The following is a 26,620-nucleotide window of genomic DNA, read 5'->3' on the forward strand; positions in this document are numbered from 1 at the left end:
GTGATCCTGAAAAAGCCAGCTTTCCTGCCTCCCAGCTTCCTTATCTGTGTCTTGAGACTAACAGTCCTATTCCAGGGAGAGGATGGGAGGATTCAGTGAGGTCACGTGGAAAGATTATACCAACATAGTAGGTCTGAATCCATAGGAATTTAAAACTGGTGGTTACTTCAAAGGTTTTGGTTAGGGGATTGGGAGGTAAGGTGAGACTTGCAGTACGAAATGGGGGGTGTCCATAGCCGTGCGTGGATGTGAGTCTCCAAGTGAAACCGGTGTTGGTCCGAGTTAATATTTCTCCTGGCCAGTTGAGTGGTGAAACAAGGAAAGCTACTGAGAATACTGGAAGCGCCACATTTACTCGTGTCATGAGTAAATACCAATTCAACAAACACTTATGAGGCACTTCCTAAGGGCTGGCCGCTCTGTGTTCTAGGCCCTGGCGATAAAGTGTAAAAAGAAGGAGAAAGCCTATCCTGTCCTGGCCGGAGGGGCGGAGCCTGCAGCTCAGGGCGGCATCAATCAAATAACTGCACGGACACGAAGGCACCGCTGGTCTCGCACTGGAAAGATGTGTCTGGTTGGAGGCAGTCTCAGAGGTGGCACGTCTCGTTTAGAAGGTCTCAGCTACACAGACCCCCACAAGCAGGACAGGCGTGATTACATTGTATTCACATTCCTTGACTTCCTGTGAGGATTATCTGAGTTTCTTGAAAACCAGGACCCGAACCTTGCGCCGGTTCAGGAAGGGACACAGCAGATGGTCCTAAGGGCCCTTTGTGCGCTGGCCCTGGCCTAGACACCTGAACTCCCGCCAGGCTCCTGGGGCAGGGGAGACAGGTGGTGGGGAGGGGGCAGAGCGACCAGGTTCCAGGAGGAATCCACGTGGGTGGTGGCGCCGGCTGTTTCCCTGGTCCCGGCCCCCCCCCGCCCCCCCCCCCCCCGCCCCCGCCCCCCCCCCCCCGCCCCCGCCCCCAATGTCCTGGACCTGAAATTCAAAGGCACTCAACTCGAGGGCCCAGGCCGGTGGGAGAGCTCCCGGGGAGTTCAGCGGCCGAGTGGGTCCTGCGCCTCTGAGACTCGCCTCTGCCTGTAAGGGATGGGATTTGGGCTCAAACCTGGACGCACCTGGAAATTTGGAGTTTCTGTGTCTAAAGCCGCCCAAAGAGAAACCCATTCCCAATCTGCACGCTTGGAGACAAGCAACACTGTTTGTGAGCAGCGAGATCTGCTTTTTTCCTTTGAGAATGGAATATTCTATGAGGGAGGCTATTTCCCATCGGATGCTTGGGTACCTGTCCTGGGATTTTCCCAGTTTAGACGATTGTTGGCCATCCCCTAAGGAGTCTTTATTGCACGGATGTGCTCCAAACAACCTCTCATCGTGTGGCGGAGGCAGGTCCCGGTCGGAGCTCTTTCTCTGGGGAAGGCGGTCTTTGTGAACCCGGCACCACTGTGACAGGCTGGCCAATTGCTGCCTTTGCGTGTAGTTTAAAACCAAAGATGACAGGGACCGTCAAGGGGCCCCACGTGCTCAGGGCGCACACGGGAAACGGAGAGGGTGTCTGGAACATGCTTGGCAGTCACTTCTGAGTTTTCCACTGAGACCCAAACACTGCGAAGATTTCATGGCTCGTGCCAGTGGTCATTCCTCTCCTCCCGCAGCGCCTCAGTGCTCGGGCCTGCACGCTGTGGTTGCAGCCTCCTCTGCTGTGGACCTTGCTGACCGCAACTCGCTAAGCTTGATCCTGGAACTGCGGCCACAGCGTCTCGCTGTCCTCCCTGGTGTCTGTAGGCTGATCAGGTTTTCATTGAAATAAATAATAATTCAAGCCTTCAGCTGGGCAGGGGCTTGACGGGTCCCCGGGCACTGATATACTAAAGCAACATGCAGCTCCACCAGGGCCCCCTCCTTCCCCACCAGGCGGCTGGAACAAGTACCTGGGTCTTTGGCAGCTCTTTCCCCAAAGGGAGTGAGAGAAGGTGGGCAAACACTGAATTATGAAGGAAAGGGAGGCGGTTGGAATGCATTTGTCATCCTTGGCACACGGGTCCCCAGTTACAGCAATGAGACCAGGCCTTCGGTGGGTACCACAGGGCACCTGGCATCCTCAGCAGGCTGCTTTCAGTGTGTTCTCTCTCGCAGACCCGGTCGGCTACGGCTGGCCCGAGGTGACTGACTTGGGGTGGTTATCACGGGAAACACGTCAATGCTCGCTGATACCGTCTCTGGGGGAACCAGGAACGGACAGGATTCCAGAAGGTTGTTGTTTGAAAGGCCTCCTCAGTTCCAAGGAGAGACAGAAGGAGCCGAAAGCAAACATATGTGCTGCCCATTCATTGATTTGCATCGTATGGTAACGGACCCCACTGGGGGCTGTGACCTCTGTTCTCAGAAGAGCCACCAGGAAGTTGTGGAGACAGATGTGTCTTCTCATCTTGAGTCCCCTGACCCGGCAGGGCATTCGGCCACTTCTTCCCTGAATCGCCCTGAGTCTACGGCTGCTCACAGCTGCTGCCGGTTCTCCTCCCTCCACACGCACCCTGTTCCAGGCACCGCTCCTGTGGGTGGTGCTGGACTTAGCCGCATGGCGCTGTCGTTAGGAGACCCACTGAGATTAACAAAACAAGTGTTGGCCTGTGGAAGGATTCTTAGGCTGTGTGTGTGCGTGTGTATGTGCGCGCGTGTGCACGTGCATGCATGTGTATGTGCGTGTGTGTTTTTTTAATGTGCATGCTGGCACATATGTGTGTGCATGTGGGGTGTATTTCTGGTTCAGAATAACTTCTTAAATTGCTGAGTTTCTTCTAGGAGAGCATTTCTAGATTAGGTCCTCTGTCTAGATGTTTTTAATTCATTTTGAACCACAACGGGGTTTGATTCACGAAACTTTCTTCTTTTTCTGTGCTTAGGTCGGCAGATCCCTGCTATGCTCTGGGCCCGAGGACCACTGTGGTCGGGGCTGGGGAAGTCTCACCGAGGGCAAACCTACCTGCCCATGTGCAGCTCCCGGGGCCATCACAGAGCCTCCTGGATGTGACCTTGTGACATGTGTAGAGGACCCTGAGAACAAGCTGAGGAAATAATTCCTGTCACCACTGAAGAGCAAACCACGCCCCCCCCCCCCCGCCCACCCCCCAGATCAAAGCCAGTGTGTGCAAGTGCACTGCAGGCTGCAGACAAGCAGAGCCAGGCCCCAAGGGAGGGTGTGGCCATTGCCCCTCTGTTCCCCAGTGTGGGAGGGCAGTGGGCTGGTTGCCTCATGTCCATGGTAGGACTGTCTGACTGGTGACCTCCAGCCTCCGCAGGTTCTGTTTTCTTTTTTTTTAATTGGATGCTCTGAGGCCAGTTGGCCACTGTCCAAACTTCTCTGATAGTCTCATGATTTTATTTTTTCACATTTGCTTTTTCTGAATCAGGATCCAAACAAGGTCCACGTGTTCCACTTGCTCATTCGTTCGAAGTCCTCTGACTGAGATATCCAACCGGAAGGGGCAGTGGTGCTGCTGGAGGGAAGCCCTGCTGTTGGTGTCATCGAACAATTTCTTTATCCCACTGGTGCCTCTGAAGTGACAGCTCGACAGCAGTGCTTGGCCAGGTTCCGGTTCCGTTTTGTGGCAAGAATATCTAATGGGCGTATCTGCGCACTTCCTATTGCATCACAGCCAGAGGCGCGGGGTGGCAGCTTTCTCCTTTTTTGTGGAGTTAGGAGTGATCTGTAGGGTTAGGTGTGGAGGGTCTGATCCCTATTACTAAGTTCCCCATCAACTGTGGTCTTAGCATCTTCTAATGATCATTTGGCAGGTGGATTATTTCATTTAGATTCTGCAGTATTTAGGCTCTACATTATTTCTACATGTGTACTTCCTCTCGGGAAAACTTCTCCTCATCAGTTACACCCCAAGATGCAGTGCACACACGAGTCTCTTTTTAAAGCAGTTATCAGAATAATGATTTGGTTACTTAGCAGGCTCCAAAGATAACCGGTGAGTTGTGTGTTTTTTCAAAGAATCATTAGAAGCTCATGCATTTTGACCCAGCTGATGTCTCACAGTTCAGGGCAGTCGTTACTCTTTTTGGTGCTCGTATAGTTCAGCTTAGGCTGCTGGAGCCCATTCTCTGTAAGTTGTGTCCTGTGTCCTCTGGACACCACCACATGGTCTCCTTGCTTCCTGGTGTGACAAGGTGCTCCAGATGCATCTTACACAGTTCCTGTCCCAGACCTAGAGTCGGACATTTCTCGAGGGGACCTGATTCTGTTTAGCAGGAAAATGGCCTGTAGAGACCACCATCAGGTGTGCTCAGTTTCTGAAGACTTTGCGTCATAGCGAGGGACCTGTAAGAGATACACAGAGGGGACCCGGGTCTTGCACTTGGGCATGGCCACGGCACTGCAATCTCACCAAGTGCATTAGACAAAATAAATCCCACCTGAACCCCTTCAAACAGGGAGCATGTTTGAAAGTCCCTTGATCTTTGCAGACCTTGCTTGAGTCTGATTCCTTCCCACCTGGGATGAAGCAGATTAACTGATACCTGTTAGGTTCTTCCCTCTCCCCCTCCCTGCTAGCACAGGCTTCTGAGGCAGGAGGTTCAGGCCCCCGATTCTGCAGCCTCCAGAGGTCACTCCAGCCAAAACTGCCCCCCGCCCCCATTGTTCCGTGAGCCCCAGGGGGCTGTGCCACCCCTCCCAGATCGGAGTGTGCCTTTGGGAGTGTCTCCTCACACGCAGACCTCCTTGTCCAGGATCGCTCATCGTGTTGTGAGATGTTGCCCACAGGACTGAGTCCTGCACCCTCACAGAGACCGCAGAATATAGATCCACATGGCAGTCTTGGCCCGCTCACCACAGCCGCCCCTAATGGGTCTCCACTCTCAGGTCAGGGTTGCGGCTGGCCACCAGCCTCCGACGCCTGCGGAGGGGAAGCTCTGAGTGGTGTCCTGTGACATCATGGAGCTGCCCCACCCCCCAGCTGCTCACGTGGAGGCATGAAATGTGGTTGGCCTGGCTTTTACTAGGCGGGGGTAGTGAGAAGGAAGGTAAATGAGAGAAAAAGCCAGTGACTTTTTTGAACTCCGTAGGAGTTCACATATATTAGCAAAGTTATTTGCAAATTTCCCCAAAGCCAGTCTGAGCTTTCTGTCTACAGAGCAGAAGAACATGGTCGTAGTTGTTATTCTGTAAAAACAATGCCCTGGCCCACGGTGGGGTGTCTTATGGGGCTCTCGCGGTCTGACTCGCGGTCTGACTCGAGGCTGGCTCCTCCCACGCTGTGGCAAGGGGCAAAGAGCCAGAATCACTCATGACAACTAAACCCAAGGGAAAGGCTGGATGTACCAAAGGCAGCTCCTAGACACAGGAAATTGTAAAGCCAAACAGGGTGGACTGCAGAACACCCCAGCCCGAGTAGTTCTGCAGAACCGATACGTTTGGAGAAGGTCTGCAGTTGCCCAGGCGTCACCATTGGGAGGGCCCATTTCTCCGATTCCAACCTCTGCAGCACCCGTCTCCCGCCACAGTCCACGCATCCTCCCAGCGCTTGCCTGGAGGGGCGGCCAGCTCCATCCTGGTCCCTACCTCTTGTCCTGAAATAATCCTGAGCCCTGTCCCATTTGCTGCCCCCCCCCCCCCCCCCCCCCCCATCCCATGTAAGGCTTCAGAATCACAGCCTACACGTCTCACCCAGCACTAAGGCTGAGTGGCTGAACTTCAGGTAGCCCTGAGAACACTCCAGCTTAAAGTGGAAAGGAAGGACGCGCCAATTTCCCTTCCTCGGGATCTTTCCTCCTTAGTTCCTACTGGCCGAGGGGCAGTCCCCGGGGAGGGTAGGTTGAAGACAAAGATTTTGTGCGAGCCACGGTGCCCAGTAGGCTGTGTGGAGTGTCAGGAGAGGCCGAGACAGCCTGGGCCAGACTGAGCCGGTGCCAAGAGCAGAACGAAGAGGCCTGGGGAGAAATGGGACCTGCCGCTGGCCGCTGGCTGCCGTGTACCCGGCTGCTGTCTCTCCTCCATTTTCTCCTTTGGCTCCTCCAAGGCCCCAGATGACTTGCCTTCACTGAACATGAAATGACGGTGGCTGCTGCCCGGACGACAGTGACAGTGCAGGGCACTGAGGGCGCGGGCAGGGGGGACAGGACACGGAAGACAAACGCAGCAGCTTCCAAGTCATGCTGTTTATTTTCCCTTCACTGGGCTTCACAGCTCATCCGGGCTTCTGCTCACTCCCCGAGGAGCTGTGGAAGCGGCGCGTGTACTCGTGCTCTCTGTCCCCCCGACGAGAACACGCAGGAACACACATGCGCACACCCGGGGCAGGCGAGAGCACCCGGGCTTGTTTCAGCTGTCGGTCTCCCCTCTGGCTGCACAGTGACACGCATTTGTCTCTGCCTAATGCTCTCAAGGAAAATGGATAGGCCAGGACGCGGCAAGGAGCACCACGGGGGGCTGTGTAGGAAGCTGGTGGAGGGAAGCATTGAACCACAATGCTCCTTCGCCTGCCCCTCTTCACTCCTTTCCCTGCTTCATGTTGATCTCAAAAAAAAAAAAAAAAAGCAGAGTAAAGGCTAGCAGGGCTGCTGGTCGCCCCCGGAGGCAGCCTGTCCGGGTGACAGATGTAGAGCCTCGGCTGGAGTCGGCACTGCCTCCTGCCCTCCTGGCTGGTGCCTTGTGCATGTGTGCAGTTCCCAGACTCTCCCTCCTTGGACAGCCTCAGGGTTCAAAGGCCAGGAGGGGAGGAAGTGTCTGCCAAGAACTTGCAGAATCCCAGGTGAGCCCTGGCGCTGGTGGGGGTCAGAGTCTCAAAAGGAGGTTCCCGACGGGAGGCACTGACGCTACCCCCCTGCCCCCCCTCAGCTCGCAGGAGTGCTACCCCCCACCCCACAGGCACCTACGCCTCCGACTTGGACTCTGCCTGGTTTTCCAGGGAGCGACGCAAGCATGGGGGGAAGGTGTGGCACCGGCACAGTATTACTGTGTCAACCCTCCCAGCGCAGGGGCCCCAGCGAGCGGCCGGAACCTGCCGGCCTTTGATATTTCACATCATATCTCATCTCATGAACCCAGACGGCGGGGATTCTCCGCAGCCAATCTTGACAGGAATGATGCTGGGAATCTGCCGCTTCCTTAATTCATGGCAGCAGCAGCGAGGAGAGGGTATGGTCCTCTCGTGGGGGCGCCATTCAGTGGAGAGGTGCCACTGGTTAACCCGACAGCTCAGGGACCAAGGCCGGCTGCACCTCATTCATCACCTATATTGCAGGGCTGCGATTCACCAGCTCGCTACCAAGTTGGACCCCTGGCGCTGGAAATTTAGTGTGTGACAGCTGCGTGCAGCCAGTGGTGTCCAGCATTTTAAAAAGGTCAATTAAGAAACGGTTGATGGTGATGCAGCGCATGACAGCCCAGAGGGGTGAGCAGGGCCGAGGAAACAGAAGGGCCGAGGCGTATATTACTGGAACTGAAGCGCCGAAGTGAAGCGTGGTGGGAGGAAATCCATTGTCACAAGCCATAAAGCACATCTGAGTTTTGCAGCGGCGAGCGGTACAGCTGTTCCCTCCCCAGGCAGAGCGGGCAGCAGCCTGCTCGCCGAGGGCTCTGCAGACAAAGGCGACACCTGCATCAGCTTGATCAATCTGCAGACAAAGATCGTTACCCTCCTCGCTGCTGCTCCTCGGCACTTTCTGTTCTCCCACGCGGGGAGTGTAAGGCAGCCGCTGGAGTGATATTAGGAATGTGGGTCATGTTGCAGAAATCCATATTTTAAGCATTCCCCGAAGCTGGGCTCTGCCTTCTACTCCGGGTGTGGGGCGGGTGGGCGGCGGGAGTCTGAGCGGTGCTTCCTCAGACCGCACATCTGCTCCCGGCTTCACGGGGCACACAGACGCGGGAACAGTCTGTACCCTTGACACTGCCATAGATAAGAGAGGGACACGCAGCCCTCAGAAAAAGTCTATTTCATCTGCGACAGGATTGGCCTGTGGTTGGGGGAAGGTACTGTGTGGGGCTGTGTTCTGGAACTGAGACAAAGGGGTCTGAGAGGCCAGGACAGGCTTTTTTTTGCCACATCTACCTGTCAAGCTGGAAATTCAATAGAGCAATGGGAGTGCTAATTGATATGCAAAACAGGTTCAGGGTTCCTAGAAATGTCTAATGATCCTCCTAGTCGCTGGGAATGCAGAATTGAGACACGCACTAAATGACACCAACCTTTTTTCCTTTTCCTTCTTAAAATCTACCTTGGGAAACTTCACAGGTTTTATGATTAAAACAGAAAGTATTGCAATCAGTGGGGTTTGTCTTTCACACACTGGATATTTATTATTAGAAAATAGCTTCGATCAGCCGTCAGTACCAAACGAGTTGACAGGAGCGTGCTTCTCACCATATTTTTTCTTTTTTCCTCCTTAATGAGAATTAAATAAACAGCGCACTGTGGGGAGAGCTGCCACACCTCTTGTTCCTTTAAAGTCTGAACACTTACATGAGATTTAGTACAAAACATCCTTCAAACATGACTTGTTTTGCAGTTGTTATGCTGTCCCCTTGAGTATGGGACATAAAAGAGATGAAAAAGACCACTTAAGCTATCAAATGACCCCAAAGAATCTACAGGAGAAACTGGCAACAAATAAACGAATCCAACAAAACCCATCCAAACCAAGACACCAGTTTTAACATTGGCTTTTCAATTTGATTATCATCTAAGTTTAATAAGTTTATATATTTGAAATAGTAATAAAAAGGAAGAATCGAATTGCATCCTCAGCAGGACAGCCTTCCTCATTGGTTAAAAGAGGTGTTCGGAAAGTTCCATACAGTATCTGCTAAATAAACATGTTTGGCAGCTTAGCAAATATCATATGATTGCAGCATCCGTGACTGGAAGTGAAACAGCATTCGCTTTCTCCTGGCGGAGTTCGTTGCTCCGGGCGCTGTGCTCACACGGCTCTGGATGTTCTTAGACCCACGGGCTTCGGGAAGGGTTTGGGGGTGGCTCAGGGCACGGCCCCAGTGCGGACACTTCCAAACCCAAACAACGAGTCAACCAACCAACCACACAGATGTCAGACAATTGTCTCTTTTGAGTTCCTCTTGACAGAATGGAGGCCCAGCAAGGACTGCTGGTTAGAAGGTATGTTGACAGACTTTGGAATGAGGAGAATCACCCTCTGATTGGTCCGACGCCATTCGTTGTACAATCGACAGTGGTACCTAAACGACACCTGGGGTTAGGAGAGGAAAATAAGGGAAGGTTTCAGGTAAGCAGACACTGATAATCAAAAAACAAACATGTCACATAAAAGAGCTGTAAACAGCTGGCAGCAGTACAGTGGGGCGAGGACCTGGCTGAAACGGCTCCAGCAAGCAGCCCAGTGTTGGGACACTGGGCACCAAGCAAAGCACCCGCATGTGAACACCTGGGCGCAGCTCACAGAGCAGCTTCCTTCGTTCCTCCTCATATTGGGTAAAATCAGGGTACCAATAGGAAATGAGTTTTCTTCTGAGTTTGGGCTTATTTTGGGGATAATGGTGTTTAGGTTTCAAAGCAACAGTGATGAAGAGGGTTGGCTGGAAGCAGCGGGCACAGTGGGTACAGTGCCAGCCCTTCCCAGCTGAGGGACTGGGCAATGTGCCTTTCTGGTCCTCAGGGAGGGATGCTGGGCTTCCCGTGCCCTTCTGCAGGCTGGACACTGCACCACTCAAAGGACCCCATCCACACCGATTGTGATGGGAAGGGCATCTTTTGTACTTGCCATGGAACCCTGTAAAGCTGTACTGGGCGGCCCTGATGGGTGACCCCCAATCGCTCCAGCTCCAGCATTCGATGGCTCCCGGAGGGGGCGCTTTGGCATGGGCACTGAACTCCCTGGTCAGGTCTTCTTGAGCCACCGTGCCTTGTGCCTGCCTCGGCATGGCACCAAGTGCCCTGGGCATCAGAGCACTTGTCTCTCTCCCTGGCATCGTGAGAGCAGGGCTTGTGTTGTTTTCATCTCTGCAAGGCCTGCGCCTATCACAGAGTTGGGCACTGGGACGTGGCTCAGTAGAGTTTGCTGAGTGAATGGATGAGTGAATACATATCCTATGCTTCCTAATTGCAACAACTGCTTAAGATTTAAGCCTCTGTTATAGCTACGCGACATTATGAAGAGGAAACTCAGTTAATTGTGACACAACTGTGTGCCCAAAGTGCTTGCTTCTCGTGTAAATATACTGGGATGAGAGGATGACATGTGTGGCTTGTTTTGGAGAAGACCGGCACGAAGCATTGATGGACTGCCCAGGAAATTCAGTTTCACCTGTACTTTTGAAGATGTACAGACAGAGTCCAGGCTGAGTGCATGCAGACGACTAGGTTTTGGGAAGGAAGGTGCCCTGGGCTGAGAGTGACAAATTATCCAGGGATGGGCTGTGCCACCCTCTGGGGCGGTGGACTGTATGGACCCCAGTGCAGGTCGGAGAGTGGGTTGACCCCGTGGTTTGAGGTCAGCGTTGGCAGAAATGGAGGAGAGTGCAGGCTCTTGGTCTGAAAGGGCTTGCTAGTCTTCATGGCAGGATCATGAAATTCACGGCCTCAGAAAATCAAATTTCTAAGGCTAGAAAGCAAACGCCACAGGCTGAGTGCCAGAGATTTGGGTATGAAAATATAAGCTTTTAAACTCACACAGATGTGCTTTTGTCCAAAAGGCCCTGAACATGCCAAAGCGGATCAGGGTTTTTCCCTTTTTAAAGCCTGCTTCTCTTTCATCGATTCTGTCCTAAGGCTGCTTGGGCTCCTCACGAATGTAAGAGAAGCAGGTTGGACAGCCTGCTGTTCAGGGCCAAGGGCAGGGAAGAGGCAGAACACAGACAAGTACTAATGAAGAGCGTTGGCACTACAGTAAGTCTGGAACCTGAAAGTATTACAGGGAAGCTGAATTTCAAATCAAGAGTCCTTTCATCCATGAGGTTAAAGAGCCGCGCTGGTTGGCATCGGTAAGCAGAGGATTAAGCTGTGGGCACAGGTGGGCAGCACCTTCTTTACAGGGTAGGAATCGGGCCTTGGGCTCTGGGGCCAGGCACATGGGGCCTGAACCCCCAAACTCCCCTTAGTGTCGCCGTGACTTTGGGAGGGTTGCTTACTACCCCCAAGTTTCAGTTCTGTCGTTTGCCAATGTGAATAATGACATCTGAGATGATGCATAAAAAGCACTTAGCACATGCAGGGTAAGGGATAAAGTCAATAATACGGTAATAACAGTGCATGGTGTCAGGTGGGTGCTAGACTTTCAGGGTATCACTTCATAAGTTATATAAATGTCTAATCACCATGCTGTACACTTGAAGCTAATGATATTGCATGACAACTGTCACTGAAAAACAAAACAAAAAATAAGTAACAAGCACTTAGCCTAGTGCCTCACACACAGGTGAATGTGCTTGGCCTGTTGTTCGGTATGGAAAAGATAACTTTGTGAAGTATAGGGAATGGAGGGAATGGAGGCTGGCTGTCTCCTTTCAGGACGCTCTCAGTGTGGTGGCGGGCCAGCCTGCATCACCGGGAGCTTGTTAGAATGTCAGAATGTGGGGCTCTGCCCAGACCTAAGGAGTCAGAGCCCGCCTTTTAACAGGATCTCCAGGTTCTGGCACCTTCCCTGCAGCCTGGGCTGCACTGCTCCAAGGAACACAGTTGTCCACGACTCAGTGGGTCTCCCGGGTCCTTGGCCAGGAAGTGCAAAAACCAGCCCACTTGTTCAGATAAACAAGCGAGATCTTATTATGCATTAATTTATCTTAATTGCTGCCAATGACCATAGTTTGCAGGCAAGTCCAATCAATAAGAAGAGCACATAAGCAGATGACTCCGCCAGCTTATAAAGAAAGTTGGGCAAGTGCGGAAGGGACCGCCGTGCGCAGCTGCCCTGGGTGAACGCGGGCCCCAATCTGTAGACGCTCCAAGACACTCCCTCCCGCAATGAGACAGAACAGGAGAGAACGAGGTGTGATTTAGAGGAATAAAGAGGCAGCGAGGGGAAAATAAACATAAACCAAAAGAAGCTATAGCAGTAGGGACTTGGGAACCTCATTGATACGGAAATTTCTGAAATTTCCAAGGTTTTAAGGAGGAAGAAAGAGCACAGGGCCACTATTCTAACAAAACTCCTCCTTGTAGGATGGGTTTCTTGAAGTGCATTCATTTCTTCATCCAAAGGATGTTTATTCACCTCCTGTCCTGGGCAAGGTCTCTACAGAGTTGTGATCCCATGGATGGCACAAGGAGAAGTCGGGGAGGTGACAGCTGTCGCCAGTGCGGCTGCTAAATCACAGTAGGCTTTGGAAAACCTTCTCACTATGTATTCTTCTTCTGCCCTTTCTCTCCAAAGGTTATGGTGTGACTGTGAGGTTATTGATGGGGCCGGGGCTTTGTGAATTGCCATTGCAGAGAGGGGTCCAGTCTCTGATCTCTGATTGTACCGTGCAAGAGAAGAGGGCTGTGTGGGCGTCCACCAGCCGGGGAGAAATGCCCAGCACAGGGCCACACTGAGCACCCTCACGCTGCCACGGGCTGCTGGGGGTGTGTCTAAGCCAGTCCCCCAGGGAACCTTGTAACAGTATTTTCTCAGAGCCTCTCCCCTTTATAACAAGAATTTAAATGATTAACCCATGGGACGGGGAGTCAGCCAGAGGATTCAGATGGTCCCTTCGTTTTGTCCTGTGATAGAGCACAGTTTCTGTGCTGGGCACTGGTTGCAACAGTGACCCAGTGACTAGAAGGACTTCCTGTGGTCACTGAATGGCGGTGCCTCCGTTCTTGCAGCTCTGAACCGGGCCTCCTATGACTTCCACTATGGACAATTTCTTAATGCTTACTGTGGACTCAGTTCTCATCTAGCGCTCTTGGTGGCTGTCCCTGGACTTCCAACAGGTTACCACGTGGCCAGAGATGTGTTGGGGCACCCCTCTCCTGAGCTCCAGAGTGGGGATGGCTGAGGCCTGGCCCCCTGGGTCCCAGGTGCCTGTGTTCCCACAGCAGCTCCATCAGGCGGAACTCCCGGTTTGTGTCCGTGTCCAGGCCCGGCCTTCGTGGCCAGGTGAGCGGGTGAGGAACTCCAAAGGCACGTTTAGGCGCTCAGCGTGGATGCACGGCCCTCTTCACAGAGCCCGAGAGGCCCTTCCAGGAAGGCTCCTCTGAGGAGTGGGACTGACACCGTGTTTGTTTATCTAAGACATTTTCACAGCATTTTCTCCTTAAGCTTGACAGCTTGTTTACAATGGGTTTCTGCTGGAGGGCAGTTTCCAAGTGCTGTCAGCTTCTGAATTACGGCTCTTGCCAGGGCAGCTCAGTGCAGCATGTCTCTGGGAAGGAGAGAGTCTACACTCACTGCCTACTGCTGAGCACACTTTTCACAACAGTCGAAGGGCAGAAACCCTTTCTTTTCCTTCCGCTGCTTTGCATTGTACAGAGGGCTGGGGGTTGTGGTGGGAGTTGGGAGAGCAGGGAAGCCACAGGAAGGAAACCAGGATGCCTATGCTAGGTGCTTTGATATACGTTCCCATGTAATCCCACCTAATCCTTACAATAGCCCATTGACCCTGGGGTTATCAATCATTCCCTCCTTTTTTTTTTTTTTTTGCAAAGGGGAAGGATGATCAGAGAGGTTAAGTACCTTGTTTAAAGTTACACAGTTATTAGGATGCTAAATCTTGGGTTTGAGCACATGCACTTTTTCCTATGCTGCCTCCTGGGAATGAAGTACTATATTATCTCTCTCCTGAAGAACCGACTCCTGGTACCTTTCCCACCCAAACCTTCCTTTCATCCAAATGGGAGATCAAACAGGGTCACATCCTCACATCCATATTTCTCTACATAATTCTTTCTTTCGTTTCTTCCTTCCATGCCCCTGCCCCCCATTCTACCTTGTTAGGTAAGTGGATGCTTTACAAAGCTGGTTTTCAAAAAGGCTTCAATTGGTTTGAAAGCCAGTATTCAAATCTACATCTTCATTTTAGGAACTTGTCTAAGAAAAATGGTAGACAAATAGACCTCTAATCATGGTAAACTATTATTTTCCAAAGTATTTCCCCCTGCACACTTCCATTTCAATCTAGTAGCACCACGGGAAGTTGGCAGGGTGGGTGTGACTACCATTTCCACTTTACAGATGGGAACACTGAGGCCCAGAGCAGTGACATGACTTTACACTGAGCTAGCCAGACTATTTAACTCCTTATTTCTAACTCTCTTCCCAGCACAATGTCCGTGTGACTTCTGAGTCAGCTTCATTGCTTGATTCGTAATGAATTAGATACACTTTGGAAGCACAGACTTTCAAAGAAGGCAATACTAGCTTTGTTTGGGAGCTCAATTAGGCTGGGAACAGAGGCTAAATAAATCCGAGGACTCAGTTAAAGTCCGAAGCATCAGAACACTCCCTGTCTACGAAGGCTCAGGTTAGGTCCCTTTCCCTGAGACTGAGCTGTGCTCCCCACTTACTGAAGGAGCACTTGCACCAGGGGGAGGCTGTGTGTGTGGGCGGGGGGGAGGGGGGGGGGTGCAGATGAGCAGGGGTTGGGTCAAGGTGGCAGGAATGGCCGCTGGTGGGCAGGGCTTGGGTGGAAATGGGAGCCATGGAAGCTCCCACACGCTGACGCTAACGCTGACGCTGTGCTGTGGGATATGGGAACTACACTTCAGACAGGAAATGCATATTGAATGACAATGGGACATGCTCAGATTAGAAACCAGCAGGCACAGGAGAGTAACGCCGGGAAGCAGGGGCCCAGTTTCGGAAACGATTCTAGATAGTGACGTTTTCTCTGCAGGCCCCAGAGGGAAGCATGAAGAGAGATCAAATGCTGTACTTTGTGGGTGCTGCCAACTGGTGCCTGAGCAACCAACTTACTCCATAAGTTAAAGAATGAAAATAAAAAAGAGAGATGTTTTAAAATTCTTCCTCATATGCAGAGGGAACACTTACTGGGAAATGGTTTTTCTTTGGTGGCAGCTTCTGAGCCAGATAAATGAGTGTCTTTATGGGCAGCAGAGTCAATATCCCGACACAGAACAATCCCCAGGCGCAGGGCAGCTCCACGCCAGCGGGACTTTACTGTGTCAGGGTGTAAGACAGTAACCAGCAGGAGGATTCATGATCTGTGCGGGCAGCCACAGCAGCAGTGCCAAGCACATCCTTCATCATCTACTATGATCCCCGCAAAAGTGAGGAACATAAACAAGGGAAGGAGAACGCCTCCTAACACATGGAGCCTCGACGGCCGGGGTGAGCAATGTCCAGGTGTGTGTCTCTGACTGATGGGCTCTCAGAAGCTGAGGCTTTTTCTTTACTTGATCTGCTCGTCTCAGCAGCGTGTGCCTGCTCACCACCCCCCCCCCCCCCGCCCCCTCTTGTAGTAACAAACCAAATCACACACTCCAGCTGCCTGAACCGGGCAGGTGAGGTGTGACTCAGATAAGAGGGGAGGCCATGCCAGCTGTGGGCTGCCAGCTGCAGCTGGCCTGGTCCCCGGGGCCTGGCCATACTTACTAGTGTCCAAAAGAGGTAAATAGTGAAGAGTGCGACAGTGAGTGCAATCAGTCCGACAGCCTCGAGCCGACTGCTAAAGTGCAGGTGGTCTACGGCGCCCCGCAGGCAGAGCCAGCCCGAGATGGTGGCCAAGGGCGTTATGAACAAGAAGCACACCATGTCTCCAAACAGAGTCCGCTTCTCATGCTGAGGGCCTGGGTTTCTGAGCCACTGCCAGGGAGAGGGAGAGAAAGACAGGACATGGTTAAACCCCCGGTGGAGTGGAGATGCCCTACTCCGAACTTGTCTTGATCTTCAGAATCTGGAAAAAGGCACTTCTGACTTGTGCTGAGATCATAAGGGAGCATTAGGGCTCATTCCCATGCCTCCACCCCCTGAATAATAATAGTGATTATGATAATAATATAATATGACAATGGTGATGATGGTGATGATGATGATGATGATGATGATCATAATAGTAATAATGTATCCTTACTGCAGATGGCCTGTTTTTGAAAACATTCAATGGTTATTATTAGGTTATTATTATATATCACAATGAGTCTATGTGGAAGGTAGAGGATGTTTTGGGGAGGTAATAGTTGAGGTGCCAGGGTCCTGTCAGGTGGCCAAAGTCTTCCAGTGTCTGGATCCAGGGACTGTGAGCAGGAGAAGGAAAACTCAGCAGGCCTGGATTGCTCCATTCCTACCCCTTCCCAAGGGAGACTGGTTTTCGAGACTGGCTCCTCAGAGATGAGCCCTGAGTCCTTGAACTATTCTGCCTGATGAATGTTTTGTATGCCTGAGGCACCGGGCCACGGAGTACCAGTGTAATCAGAGAGCTGATGCCAACTCTGTGATTTATGCTGAACACCTATGTTTGCCCTGGGGGCTGGAGCCTGAGTAGCCGAGGTTAGTCATGCAGGCGCGGCGTGCCTATGTGACTGACCCCAACAAACACTGTGGACACCAAGGCTGATAATGCTTTGTATGTGTTGCCGCGATTTGTTGCTAAACAAATGCACAGTAACATGTGGCATTACTGGGAGGGGACACCTGGGAGCTCGTGCCCGGTTTCTCCTAGACTTTGCCCATGCATCTTTTCCCTCTGCTGATTTTAATGGGCATCCTTTTGCTGTAATAAGCCGTAATCAGGAGCATAAGAGCTTCTGTGAGTCCTTCCAGTGAATCACTGAGCCCGAGGGTGGTCTTGGGGACCACCACACACAGAGACTCACCTGACTCCATGAACTCAGTAATGCCCCCTCCCTCATGTTTTGGGACCCTGAACCTCCTTCTCAGAACTGTCCTGGACATCTTAATTGTGCTACCATGTTGACTGACCCAACCCCCAAAAGGATGGGGACAATTTTGTGCTTGTTTAAGGACTAGAGCTAAGAATTCCTACAGGGCAGGGTTGTCCTCCCACTTGGGGAATTGCTGAATATCTGCTGAAACGTTTTACATAATCTATTCCAGGAAAAGTCATGCTTACAGGTTGGTGTCAGTGTACACTGGTGAGAAGGCCTGGTGGCTTCTGATTAGTGTTGAAACATGCCCCCAAACAATGTGACATTCTCATAGCACTGTCCCATGTAATAATGAGAGGCCATGGAGTCCAGAGAAGGAGTGGAGTCAAACACAGGTCATGGGGTGCAGGTGGGGAGAGACACTGCGACTCTGTCTTTCTTCTCATCCTACCAACAAATGGGGAGGCCTAGCAGTGCTGTGGGCTGGCCCTCAAATGGGAGCACTGTGGGCTACTGAGCAGATACCCCAAGTGGCCAGGGCAACAATTTCCATAAAACCACTGCTGGGAGGGAAAAAACCGGAACAGGAAAGAAAAGGGAGGGAGGGGCTGACTGGAGAGAGAAGGGAATATCATGCTCAAGGGCCAAGGGCGGAAGGAAGAGACAAAAGAGCCACAAAGAGGGCGAGCAAGTTGAGGAAGAAGCTGTGGAAGGGCCAGTAGAAGACTCAGGGAGCGAGCAGAAGAGATGGGAGGTAAAAGGCACAGAAGGAAGTTTTCGGGTGTGTGTGTGTGTGTGTGTGGGGGGGGGGGGGGGGCCCTTGCTCCAGTGTTTGCCAGAAGCCAATATTAAATGACCTGGAATGCCCAACGTAGCACTTTCCAGTAACAATCCCCCTTAAAATGGGTTGAGATGCTGGCGGAAGTCAACCTCAGCTCAAAAATGGGCCTGAAGAAATGCTTAAAATTAGACAATGGGGAGTTGACTTGTCTGTGAATATAAACACGGCATTAAAAAAATTTAATATAAATACCAAAATGACCAAGTGCAATGTGTTGTAATGCTACCTCAGACATTCAAAAAACTCATATTAATTAATATTGTATTGCTATGAAGAGTACAAATTGGGCATTTTTATGGCAACTTTATGGAGGCTCAGTTAGGTTAACCAATTGCTCCAAGTGACTCAGCAGTCAAACTGAAGAGGATCAGGATATTGCTTATTTTTCTTGTTTTTTTTTTTTTTTTTTTTCTAAAATGAACATGGATTGTTCAGATATCCTATCAGTAAATATTTGAAAGTTATAAGTTGTAAGACATTCAGAAATCCAACTTCTTAAACAGTGGAGCCCAATTTGCAGTGACCTGACTCCTCCTGCAGTTTAGACTGTGTCTAGGAGCGGATCTGGACTATTTTTTCTGTTGGAACATAGTAGGTCCTCAATAAAGTGACATATGTTCACAGACAAGCTGAGCTCAGTGGCTAAGACTTCCTCCAATTTCTTTTGCTTTGGAATTCTGAATATATTTTATTAAAACTAATTTAGCACCTTACTTATCTATGTGGCCCTTGACATTACCCAATGAAATAACTCAGGTATGGCAGGAGGTAATTATGAATCACTACTTAATCTCTGTCTGATGTAAAATAAATTGGAAAGGCAAATTAGAAATTATTTGTTCCAAGTTTTTTTATTTTCTATTATTTTTTAAGTCTATATTTCTGAAAAATTTCTAGGTCATTTTATATGTACACAATTACCCAATACCAAGGTTCTATACCTTATTAACACTATGTATTTTTTTTTTTTCAGCTTAGCTTACTCTTTGTGTTGTTTGCTGCCGAGTCATATTTAGGTATGAAGTTCTTTAAACGAGTACTATTATGTTCGCATCTGGGACTTCTTCAGAACCTCAAGTGTTATTTATTGCCTACACAAAGGCAGCCCCCTAGAGCAAGACCAGTGATAACATCTGTGGTTGAGAAAAAAAATTGCCCCGTGCCATGGTAAGAACCTCTGCGAACATGTCCAAATAGGCTGAGCATAAAGGATATTTATATCGCAGAGTTTATGAGAGAAAAATGTGATTACAGCCCTAACTGGCTTGGCTCAGTGGATAGAGCGTTAGCCTGCGGACTCAGGGGTCCCAGGTTCGATTTCGGTCAAGGCATGTACCTTGGTTGCAGGCACATCCCCAGTAGGGATTGTGCAGGAGGCAGCTGATCGATGTTTCTCTCTCATTGATGTTTCTAACTCTCTATCTGCTCTCCCTTCCTCTCTGTAAAAAAATCAATAAAATATATTTTTAAAAAAATGTGATTATACCTCAAATTTCTAGCAATAGGGGGTGGTCAAAATAAATTATGGATTTACTTAAAATAGAATACCATAGAGTAATTTCAAATGATAATGCACCTTTTATATTTACTGACATGATATACTGCTGAGCAGGAAAAGAAGTCTACTGAACAGAATGTATAGTATGAGCCTATATATGTAACCATATATTTACATATACGTTGACATTTACATAGATATAGTGGATTCACATAGACACAGACCAGGACACTGAGCAAAACTGTGGCTCTTCCTTGCAGCCACTGTGGACAACAGGATGAAGACTTCTCAAAAAATTAAAAATAGAACTGCCTATGACCCAGCAATTCCACTTTTGGGTATTCATCTGAAGAAATCCAAAACACTAATTCGAAAAGATGTATGTGCCCCTATATTCATTGCAGCATTATTTACAATAGCCAAGATATGGAAGCAACCTAAATGTCCATCAGTATATGAATGGATAAAGAAGAGGTACATATGTGTGCTGGAATATTACTTGGCCATAAAAAAGTGAAAATTTGCCATTTGCATCAAAATGGATGGACCTACAGAGTATGGCAAGTGAAATAAGTCAGAAAAAGAAAGATAAATACCATATGATTGCCCTTACATGTGGAATCTAAAAAACAAAACAAAGAAAGAAAACAGAAACTCATAGATAGAGCAAATTGATGTTTGCCAGATGGGAGAAGAGTTGAGGGGGAGTTTGAAAAAGGGGGAGGGATTAAGATGTACAAATTGCCAGTTATAAAAACAGTCACAGAGATGTAAAGGGAATATAATCAATAATATTTAATAACTATGTATGGTGTCAAATGGTACTAGACTTATTGGGGTCATCACTTCATAAGTTATATAAATATGCAATCACTATGTTGAATACCTGAAACTAATATAATATCTATACTAAAATAATATCTATAATAAAAGGGTAATATGATAATTAGACCAGACATCTTCCAGGCATCCTTCTGGATGTCCTTCTGGACAAAGCTATGGTGGCAGGGGCCAAGGCAGAGGCAGTTAGGGGCAACCAGGCAAGCAGGGGAGAGCAGTTAGGGGCAACCAGGCTGGCAGGGGAGGGCAGTTAGGGGCGACCAGGCTGGCAGGCAGAGTGGTTAGGGGCAATCAGGCAGGCAGGCAGGTGAGCGGTTAGGAGACAGTGGTCCCAGATTACGAGAGGGATGTCCGTAATCGGGCCTAAACCAGCAGGGATCGGGCCTAAACTGGCAGGGATAGGGCCTAAACCAGCACAATAGAGAGGGTGCAGGCTGGGCTCAGGGACTCCCCTCCCTGTGCATAAATTTCGTGCACTGGGCCTCTAGTTGTATTATAACAGTAATTGAAAACAAAACAACAACAACAACTAAAAAAATGGTGGCTGTTCTTGGTGGTAGAATTATGAATGATCTTTATTTTTTTCTTTTTGTATTATTTTTCTATAATGAATGGACTCCCTGTATAAATATAAGTTGTATATTAGTTGTGTCTGAAACAGAGAGAGAGAGAGAGAGAGAGAGAGAGAGAGAGAGAGAGAGAGAAGAGAGAGGAGAGGTCCAATGATGTCTGGGTGTTTAATCTCAGCTATATTATCATGCATTTTGGCTTAATTTGTAATAGACAAAGGTTATCTCAATAATTGTTCAATTACATTTCTGCTCATGTATGTCTATGGCCTCTCTTATCAGTTATACTTTATTATACATAGAATGTTATATGCATTCTATAGTAGTACCTTCCTTTCCCAAATATTCAATAAAGAGCAGGCTGACACAGAATGGCTGGTTTGTGTGTCTATCTTCCCGCCTGACCCGAGGAGAAAACTTACCTGTATCACTGGCATCTAGCACACTCAACACTCTCAATGTTGAATGAAGGACAAAGGCTTATGTTTACTCACACCTTACCATATGCCAAACACTGTCTCATAAGCTATATAAAGTAATTGGTTTACTCTTCAATAATCTTTAAAGAGGTAGCATTATCATCACCACCATTTTATAGATAGAGAAACTGAGGTCCAGAGAAGTTAAGTAACTTGTAGAAGATTGGCCTTGACTTTGAGCCATGTAGTCTAGCTCCAAAGACAGTACTCCTAACTACTCTATTATATCATCATTCTTAGAAAACACACACAAAACAAAACAAAACAAAATGGGGGGGGGGGGGGAACGACACTGGGTAGATGAAGGGGATGTGAGTCGTATTGTACCTTAACTGTTTTTTATCAGCACAAGAAGGAATATTTACTTATCATGGTTCCCCTGGAGCAAAATATCCATTAATTTGTCCTGTCACTTGTGGACAGCGTTTGCAGCTAAAATATCATTCTTTTTTTTTTTTTTTTTTTACAAAACCAAAAACTATTTATTTGAAAAGATAAATAAAGAAGACAAATCTTTGGCATTTCTGAGTAAGAAAAAAACCAACACATATACTACACTAAGCATGAGAAAAGGGATGCAATTATAGGAACATAATATAGGAATACTACATAAACAATTATATTTTTAAACTAAAATATCATTCTTGAAGAATCTTTAATTTAACCTTTGTCTTCAGCTTATACTTGGTTAGCTGTATTTTAAAAGCTGAGGTCAATGATTGAGAATACTGGTTTGTATGGCATCTTTCCCTGGTTGGCTCACCCATATTGTTGCCAATGGGCAGCTGAGGGCACCTTTCCTGTAAAGCATACCATATGACCCAGCAATCCCTCTTCTGGGTATCTACCAGAAAAATTTGAAAACGTTTATTCGTGAAGATATATGTACCCCTTGCTCACTGTAGCATTTTTCACAATGTCCAAGACATGAAAACAACCGAAGTGTCCTTTGAAAGATTATTGAATAAAGATGTGGTACACATATAAAATGGCACACTACTCAGCCGTAAGAAAAGATGAAATGCTGCCATTAGCCACAATATGGATGGATCTTGAGAATATCATGCTAAGCAAAACAAGTCAGATGGAAACAGTCAAGAACCATATGATTTCCCTCATGGATGGGTCATAAAACTGAAAGCAACAAATGAACAAATAAGATAAACAAACAAAATAAAAACTCTTAACAGTATGGCGGTTTGGTGGTTACCAAAGAGAAAGGAAATTTAGGGGAAAGCAGAAGAGGGTACGGGGGTTATGAAAAGAGACTTGACTTTGGGTGATGAACACACAATGCAACATACAGATGATTTATACCTGAATTGTACACTTGAATCCTATGTAACTTTGGTAACCAATTTCACCCCAATAAATTCAATAAAAATTTTAAATATTGTAAAAGAAAAATAATAAAGCAGGAGAGATGCCGTTGAAAGCCCTGGCGGTGAACTGCCCATTTTTCTGAGGCGATCTCATTCCAATCACTAACTTGTCCCCGAACCATGAGATGGATCTACTCTTGGAAATAGGTACAAAAACCAACCAAGCAACTAAACACAACAGAAACCCCCACAGTAATCAGCCCTGCAGGGCTGAGACAGCAAAGGGACTGGAGTGTATTCTGCTCCCAGTGACAGGGCATTGTTCACTGGCTGTAAACGCACAGCCGCGGTGAGCCAGGCACTAGCGGTTATTTTCAAGGTGGGTTAACTGCGGATTTGGGTCTAATTACAGTGTCAGTTTGTTGAATCCCTTGCTAGTGGGTAAGGGTGGCGGGGGTGCAGTGCTCGAGGACATTAGATTCTGCCTCCCAGGCTGTGAGTTAATCGGTTTAAATCCCCAAGGTAGACAGGACATTGTGCAGGTCGGTTTGTACTAGAACCAGATTACACTCTGGTGGCTAATAGCTCTGATCAATTACAACTTCCCCATGAATCTCTTTAATGAGAAACCATCATGAAGATGAAAGAAACGGAGAGGAGGAATAACAACTGATAGAACTATAGCAAATTTATGGAGCGGGATGAAAAAAAAAAAAAAGAAAAAGGAGGGCCTGGTCTCACAATGTTTACTCACTTGGGTTTATCTGCCTGAGTGCCTCCTGTTAATCTGACACTTGGCAGCGTTATTAACCAAGCACTCGCCTTTCTTGGGATGGGTCTTATTTTCAAAGCCCAACACAACCAACCCCAACCTGTCTTGCTTGCCTGGGGAGCTGCATGTGAAAGGGACAGCAATGATCAGAAGATATGTGACAGGTCCTTTGCATGATTAACAGTGAAGCTGAAACCTGAAAACCACGCATTTCAGTTAACTTGAAACACAGCAGAGAACAAAAACAAACTCCTACTGGAGCTTTAAATCCCTGAACTCCACAGACTATCACTGCATTTCCAGGACAGCTGCAGTCACACAGAAGGAAACTGCGACTCCAGGGAAGCCAAGGAGACATCTCACCAGGCAGGAAACAGGGCACTGCCAACGAAAACTCGACAGAGGGTTTGCCCGTGACCTTAAAGTGTCAGTCTTCAGCTCTGGTGCCTCGCCAGAGCTCCAGATGTGCGTATTCAACAGCCCACTCCACATCTCCTCGGAGATGACTAACAGACAACTCAAACTTAATCTGTCCGAAACAGAACTCTTGATTTAGCACTTAATCCCGAAACCCTTCCTTTCGCCAAGTCTCCTCCATATCAGTAAATGACACCACCATCCACCCAGCCGCTCAGTCATCCTGTTTCCTTTCTGTGTCTGCCCCACACATCGAGCCCTTCAGTGAGCCCTACTGGCACCCCCTTCAACACGTGTCTGTGCACTTCTCTCCATTTCCACTGCCGCCATCCCTGTTACCCTAGAATCCAGTTCCTGTAAAGCAGCAAGATCACATCGCTTCTCTTGCTTAAAGTTGTTCGATGTCTCCCCATCACACTTAGTCTGATGCAGTGATTTTCAGCCCTTTTCATCTGATGGCACACGTAAACTAATTACTAAAATTCTGTGGTTGAAAATCGCTGATCTAACGCCTTGCCGTGGCCCACACAGCCCAGGTGTTTGTACCCTGGCTCCATAGACCCCAAAGGGGGGCAAGGATAGTGCTCATGAGATTGTTGGGTGGGGGAAATGGCATCTTTATTTTTACAATCTCTAACTGAAATTTAGCAATTCATTGAGTTGCACAGAGAATCTCAGTAGTGTGAGCAGCACCTGTGACATTGTCACTAAGGGAAATCATAGATATTTCATATCACATTACAATGCCTGCAGATATCTTGACATATCACTGCTTTATGGTCTGTTATCATATCTGCCCCCAAATGTGTTAAAGAAGCACTTACACTTTATATCACAACTCTGTCTTATAAATGTTTTGATAGATGAATTATAATGTGATTGGCTTTCTTTGCATCCCTATGTAGTTTACCTACTATAATTGAAAACATGACTCTGAGCAGGGATCCAGAGGCTTGGACAGACTGCCAAAGGGTCCATGATAGGAAAATGTAGGCACCTGGATCTTACGCCTTGGGCCTCTCAAACCATGCATTTTAGCAGTGTTTTGTTCCTGTTTCAGAAATGCTGAACTGTCTGCCTCAGAGCCTTTGCAGTGGCTGTTCCTTCTGCTTGGAACGCTTATTCCCATGGCAGGTTCCTTCTCATTGCTCATACCTCCACTTGAATGTCACCTCTTCAGAGAGGCCTTCACAAAACACCACGCATTCTCTCACTCCAGTCATTCTTTACCACAGCAACCGGTTCCTTTCTTTTTAACTTTGACCACTGCCAGAAATAATCTATGTATTTATTATTTTTAATTGGATTTATTGGGGGTAACATCTACACTAATAAAAGAGAAACATGGTAATTGGCGTACGACCGCTACCCTTTTCATTGGCTAATCAGTGAATATATACAAAGTAACTGTCAGCCAAGATGGCGGCCGGCAGCCAGGCAGCTGATGCGAACAGGGAGGCTTGCTTCCTTCAGTGACAGAGGACTCCAACGTTCCCCGCCGGCCTCTGAGCTTCAGTTGGAAACATAGTAACATTTATAGAAGATAAACAAAAGCCCAGAAACCTCCTGTCAGTCAGCCGGGATCTCAGAGCTGGAGTCGCAACATTGTTTCGAATACAGAAAACAAAGGCCAGAAACCTGCTTTCAGCCGAGCCTCAGAGAGAAAGCCGGCTCTCAGCTCCAGTGACAGCCATAGAAAGTAAATAAATGCCAGAATAAAAAGAAAAGAAAAAAAGGAGAGGTTTGGAGCTTCAGTCGCCCGCCAGCCTGAAAACAGTCCTCAGCCCCTCACCCAGACTGGCCAGGCACCCCAGTGGGGACCCCCACCCTGAAGCAACAAGATGGCGGCTAATTTGCATACTGAAGGCAGGCGGCAGCAGGCAAGGCTGTCTGCGGTCTGGGACCCGGATCTGTGACCCTGCCGGGCGGGATCAGCGGAGCCGCGAGGCCTCCCAGCACCGGGATCAGCGTGACAGGGGGCAGCGCCCCAACCCCCTGATTGCCCTGCGGCTCTGTGTGTGACAGGGTGCGGCGCCCCAGCCCCCCCCCCCCCCGCCCCCCCATGGGCCCTGCTCTATGTGAGACGGGATAGAGCCATACCTCCCCATCGGCCCTGCCCTGAGTGTGACAGTGGCGGCTCCCCAACCTCCTGATCGGCCCTGCTCTGTGTGTGACAGGGTGTGGCGCCCCACCCCCCCCCCCCCCCCCCCCCTGCCCACAGACCCTGCTCTGTGTGTGACAGGTGGCGGTGCCCCAACTCCCCTATTGGCCCTACTCTGCGTGACGGGGGGAGCTCCTCAACCCCCTGATAGGCCCTGCTCTGTGAGTGACAGGGGGCAGCGCCCCAACCCCCTGATCGGCCCTGCTCTGTGCATGACAAGGGGTTGGCGCCGCAACCTCCCCATCGACCCTGCCTTGAGTGTGACAGGGGGCGGTGCCCCAACCCCCCAATCAGCTGTACCCTGAGCGTGACTGAGGGTGGCATCGCAACCTCCCAATCCGCCCTGCTCTGTGCATGACAGGGGGCGGCGCCCCAACTCCCCAATTGGTCCTGCTCTGAGCCCGACCAGGCGCTGCACCTAGGGATTGGGCCTGCCCTCTGCCACCCGGGAGCAGGCCTCAGTCAGCAGGTCGTTATCTCCTGAGGGGTCCCAGACTGCGAGAGGGCACAGGCCGGGCTGAGGGACCCCCTCTCCCCCCCCCCCGCCCCCCGAGTGCACAAATTTTTGTGCACCGGGCCTCTAGTTGGTTAATAAAATCATATTGGTTTCAGGTGTACAGTTCTACAATACATCATCTGTATATTGCTTTGTGTGTTCACCATACCATGTCAAGTCTCCTCCATTTAATCTTTTTATTTATGTACTTGTTTATCCGGTGTCTTTCTCCCTAGCAGATAAGCTCTATTATACAACATTCTTCTGGCTTGTTCACAGTTATTGCCCCACTTCCTATAATATTTAATTTGCACGTAATAAGTATTAGTTGAAGCAATATATATAAATTCTCTCAAACCAGAGGATTGCTTTGAGTAGAAATTAGATGAGTTTAACTGAAATATATACATACATATATCACCCCGACTCTTCTGATCAAACACAGTGAAGTAATTTTTGCCACAGACACACACTTA

The 26,620-nt window shown here is 49.0% G+C and overlaps 1 protein-coding gene across 3 annotated transcripts in view; it reads right to left on the reverse strand.

Moving 5' to 3' along the window:
* Positions 1–8,286: 8,286 nt before the first annotated feature.
* The window catches only part of MARCHF3 (membrane associated ring-CH-type finger 3), a 138,260-nt gene continuing 119,926 nt past the window's right edge, over positions 8,287–26,620 (reverse strand). For all 3 annotated transcript variants that reach the window (XM_070412559.1, XM_070412560.1, XM_070412561.1), the window contains 2 exons: positions 15,518–15,727; positions 8,287–9,217 (listed from right to left, as the gene is read on the reverse strand). In XM_070412559.1, the coding sequence (XP_070268660.1) occupies positions 9,059–9,217; positions 15,518–15,727 (369 nt within the window). In that variant the 3' untranslated portion in view covers positions 8,287–9,058. The remainder of the gene's footprint in view (positions 9,218–15,517; positions 15,728–26,620) is intronic.

This window comes from Myotis yumanensis, unplaced genomic scaffold (genome assembly GCF_028538775.1).
Source record: "Myotis yumanensis isolate MYYU_CA2020_CCGP unplaced genomic scaffold, mMyoYum1.0.hap1 SCAF_4, whole genome shotgun sequence".
Lineage (NCBI taxonomy): Eukaryota > Metazoa > Chordata > Mammalia > Chiroptera > Vespertilionidae > Myotis > Myotis yumanensis.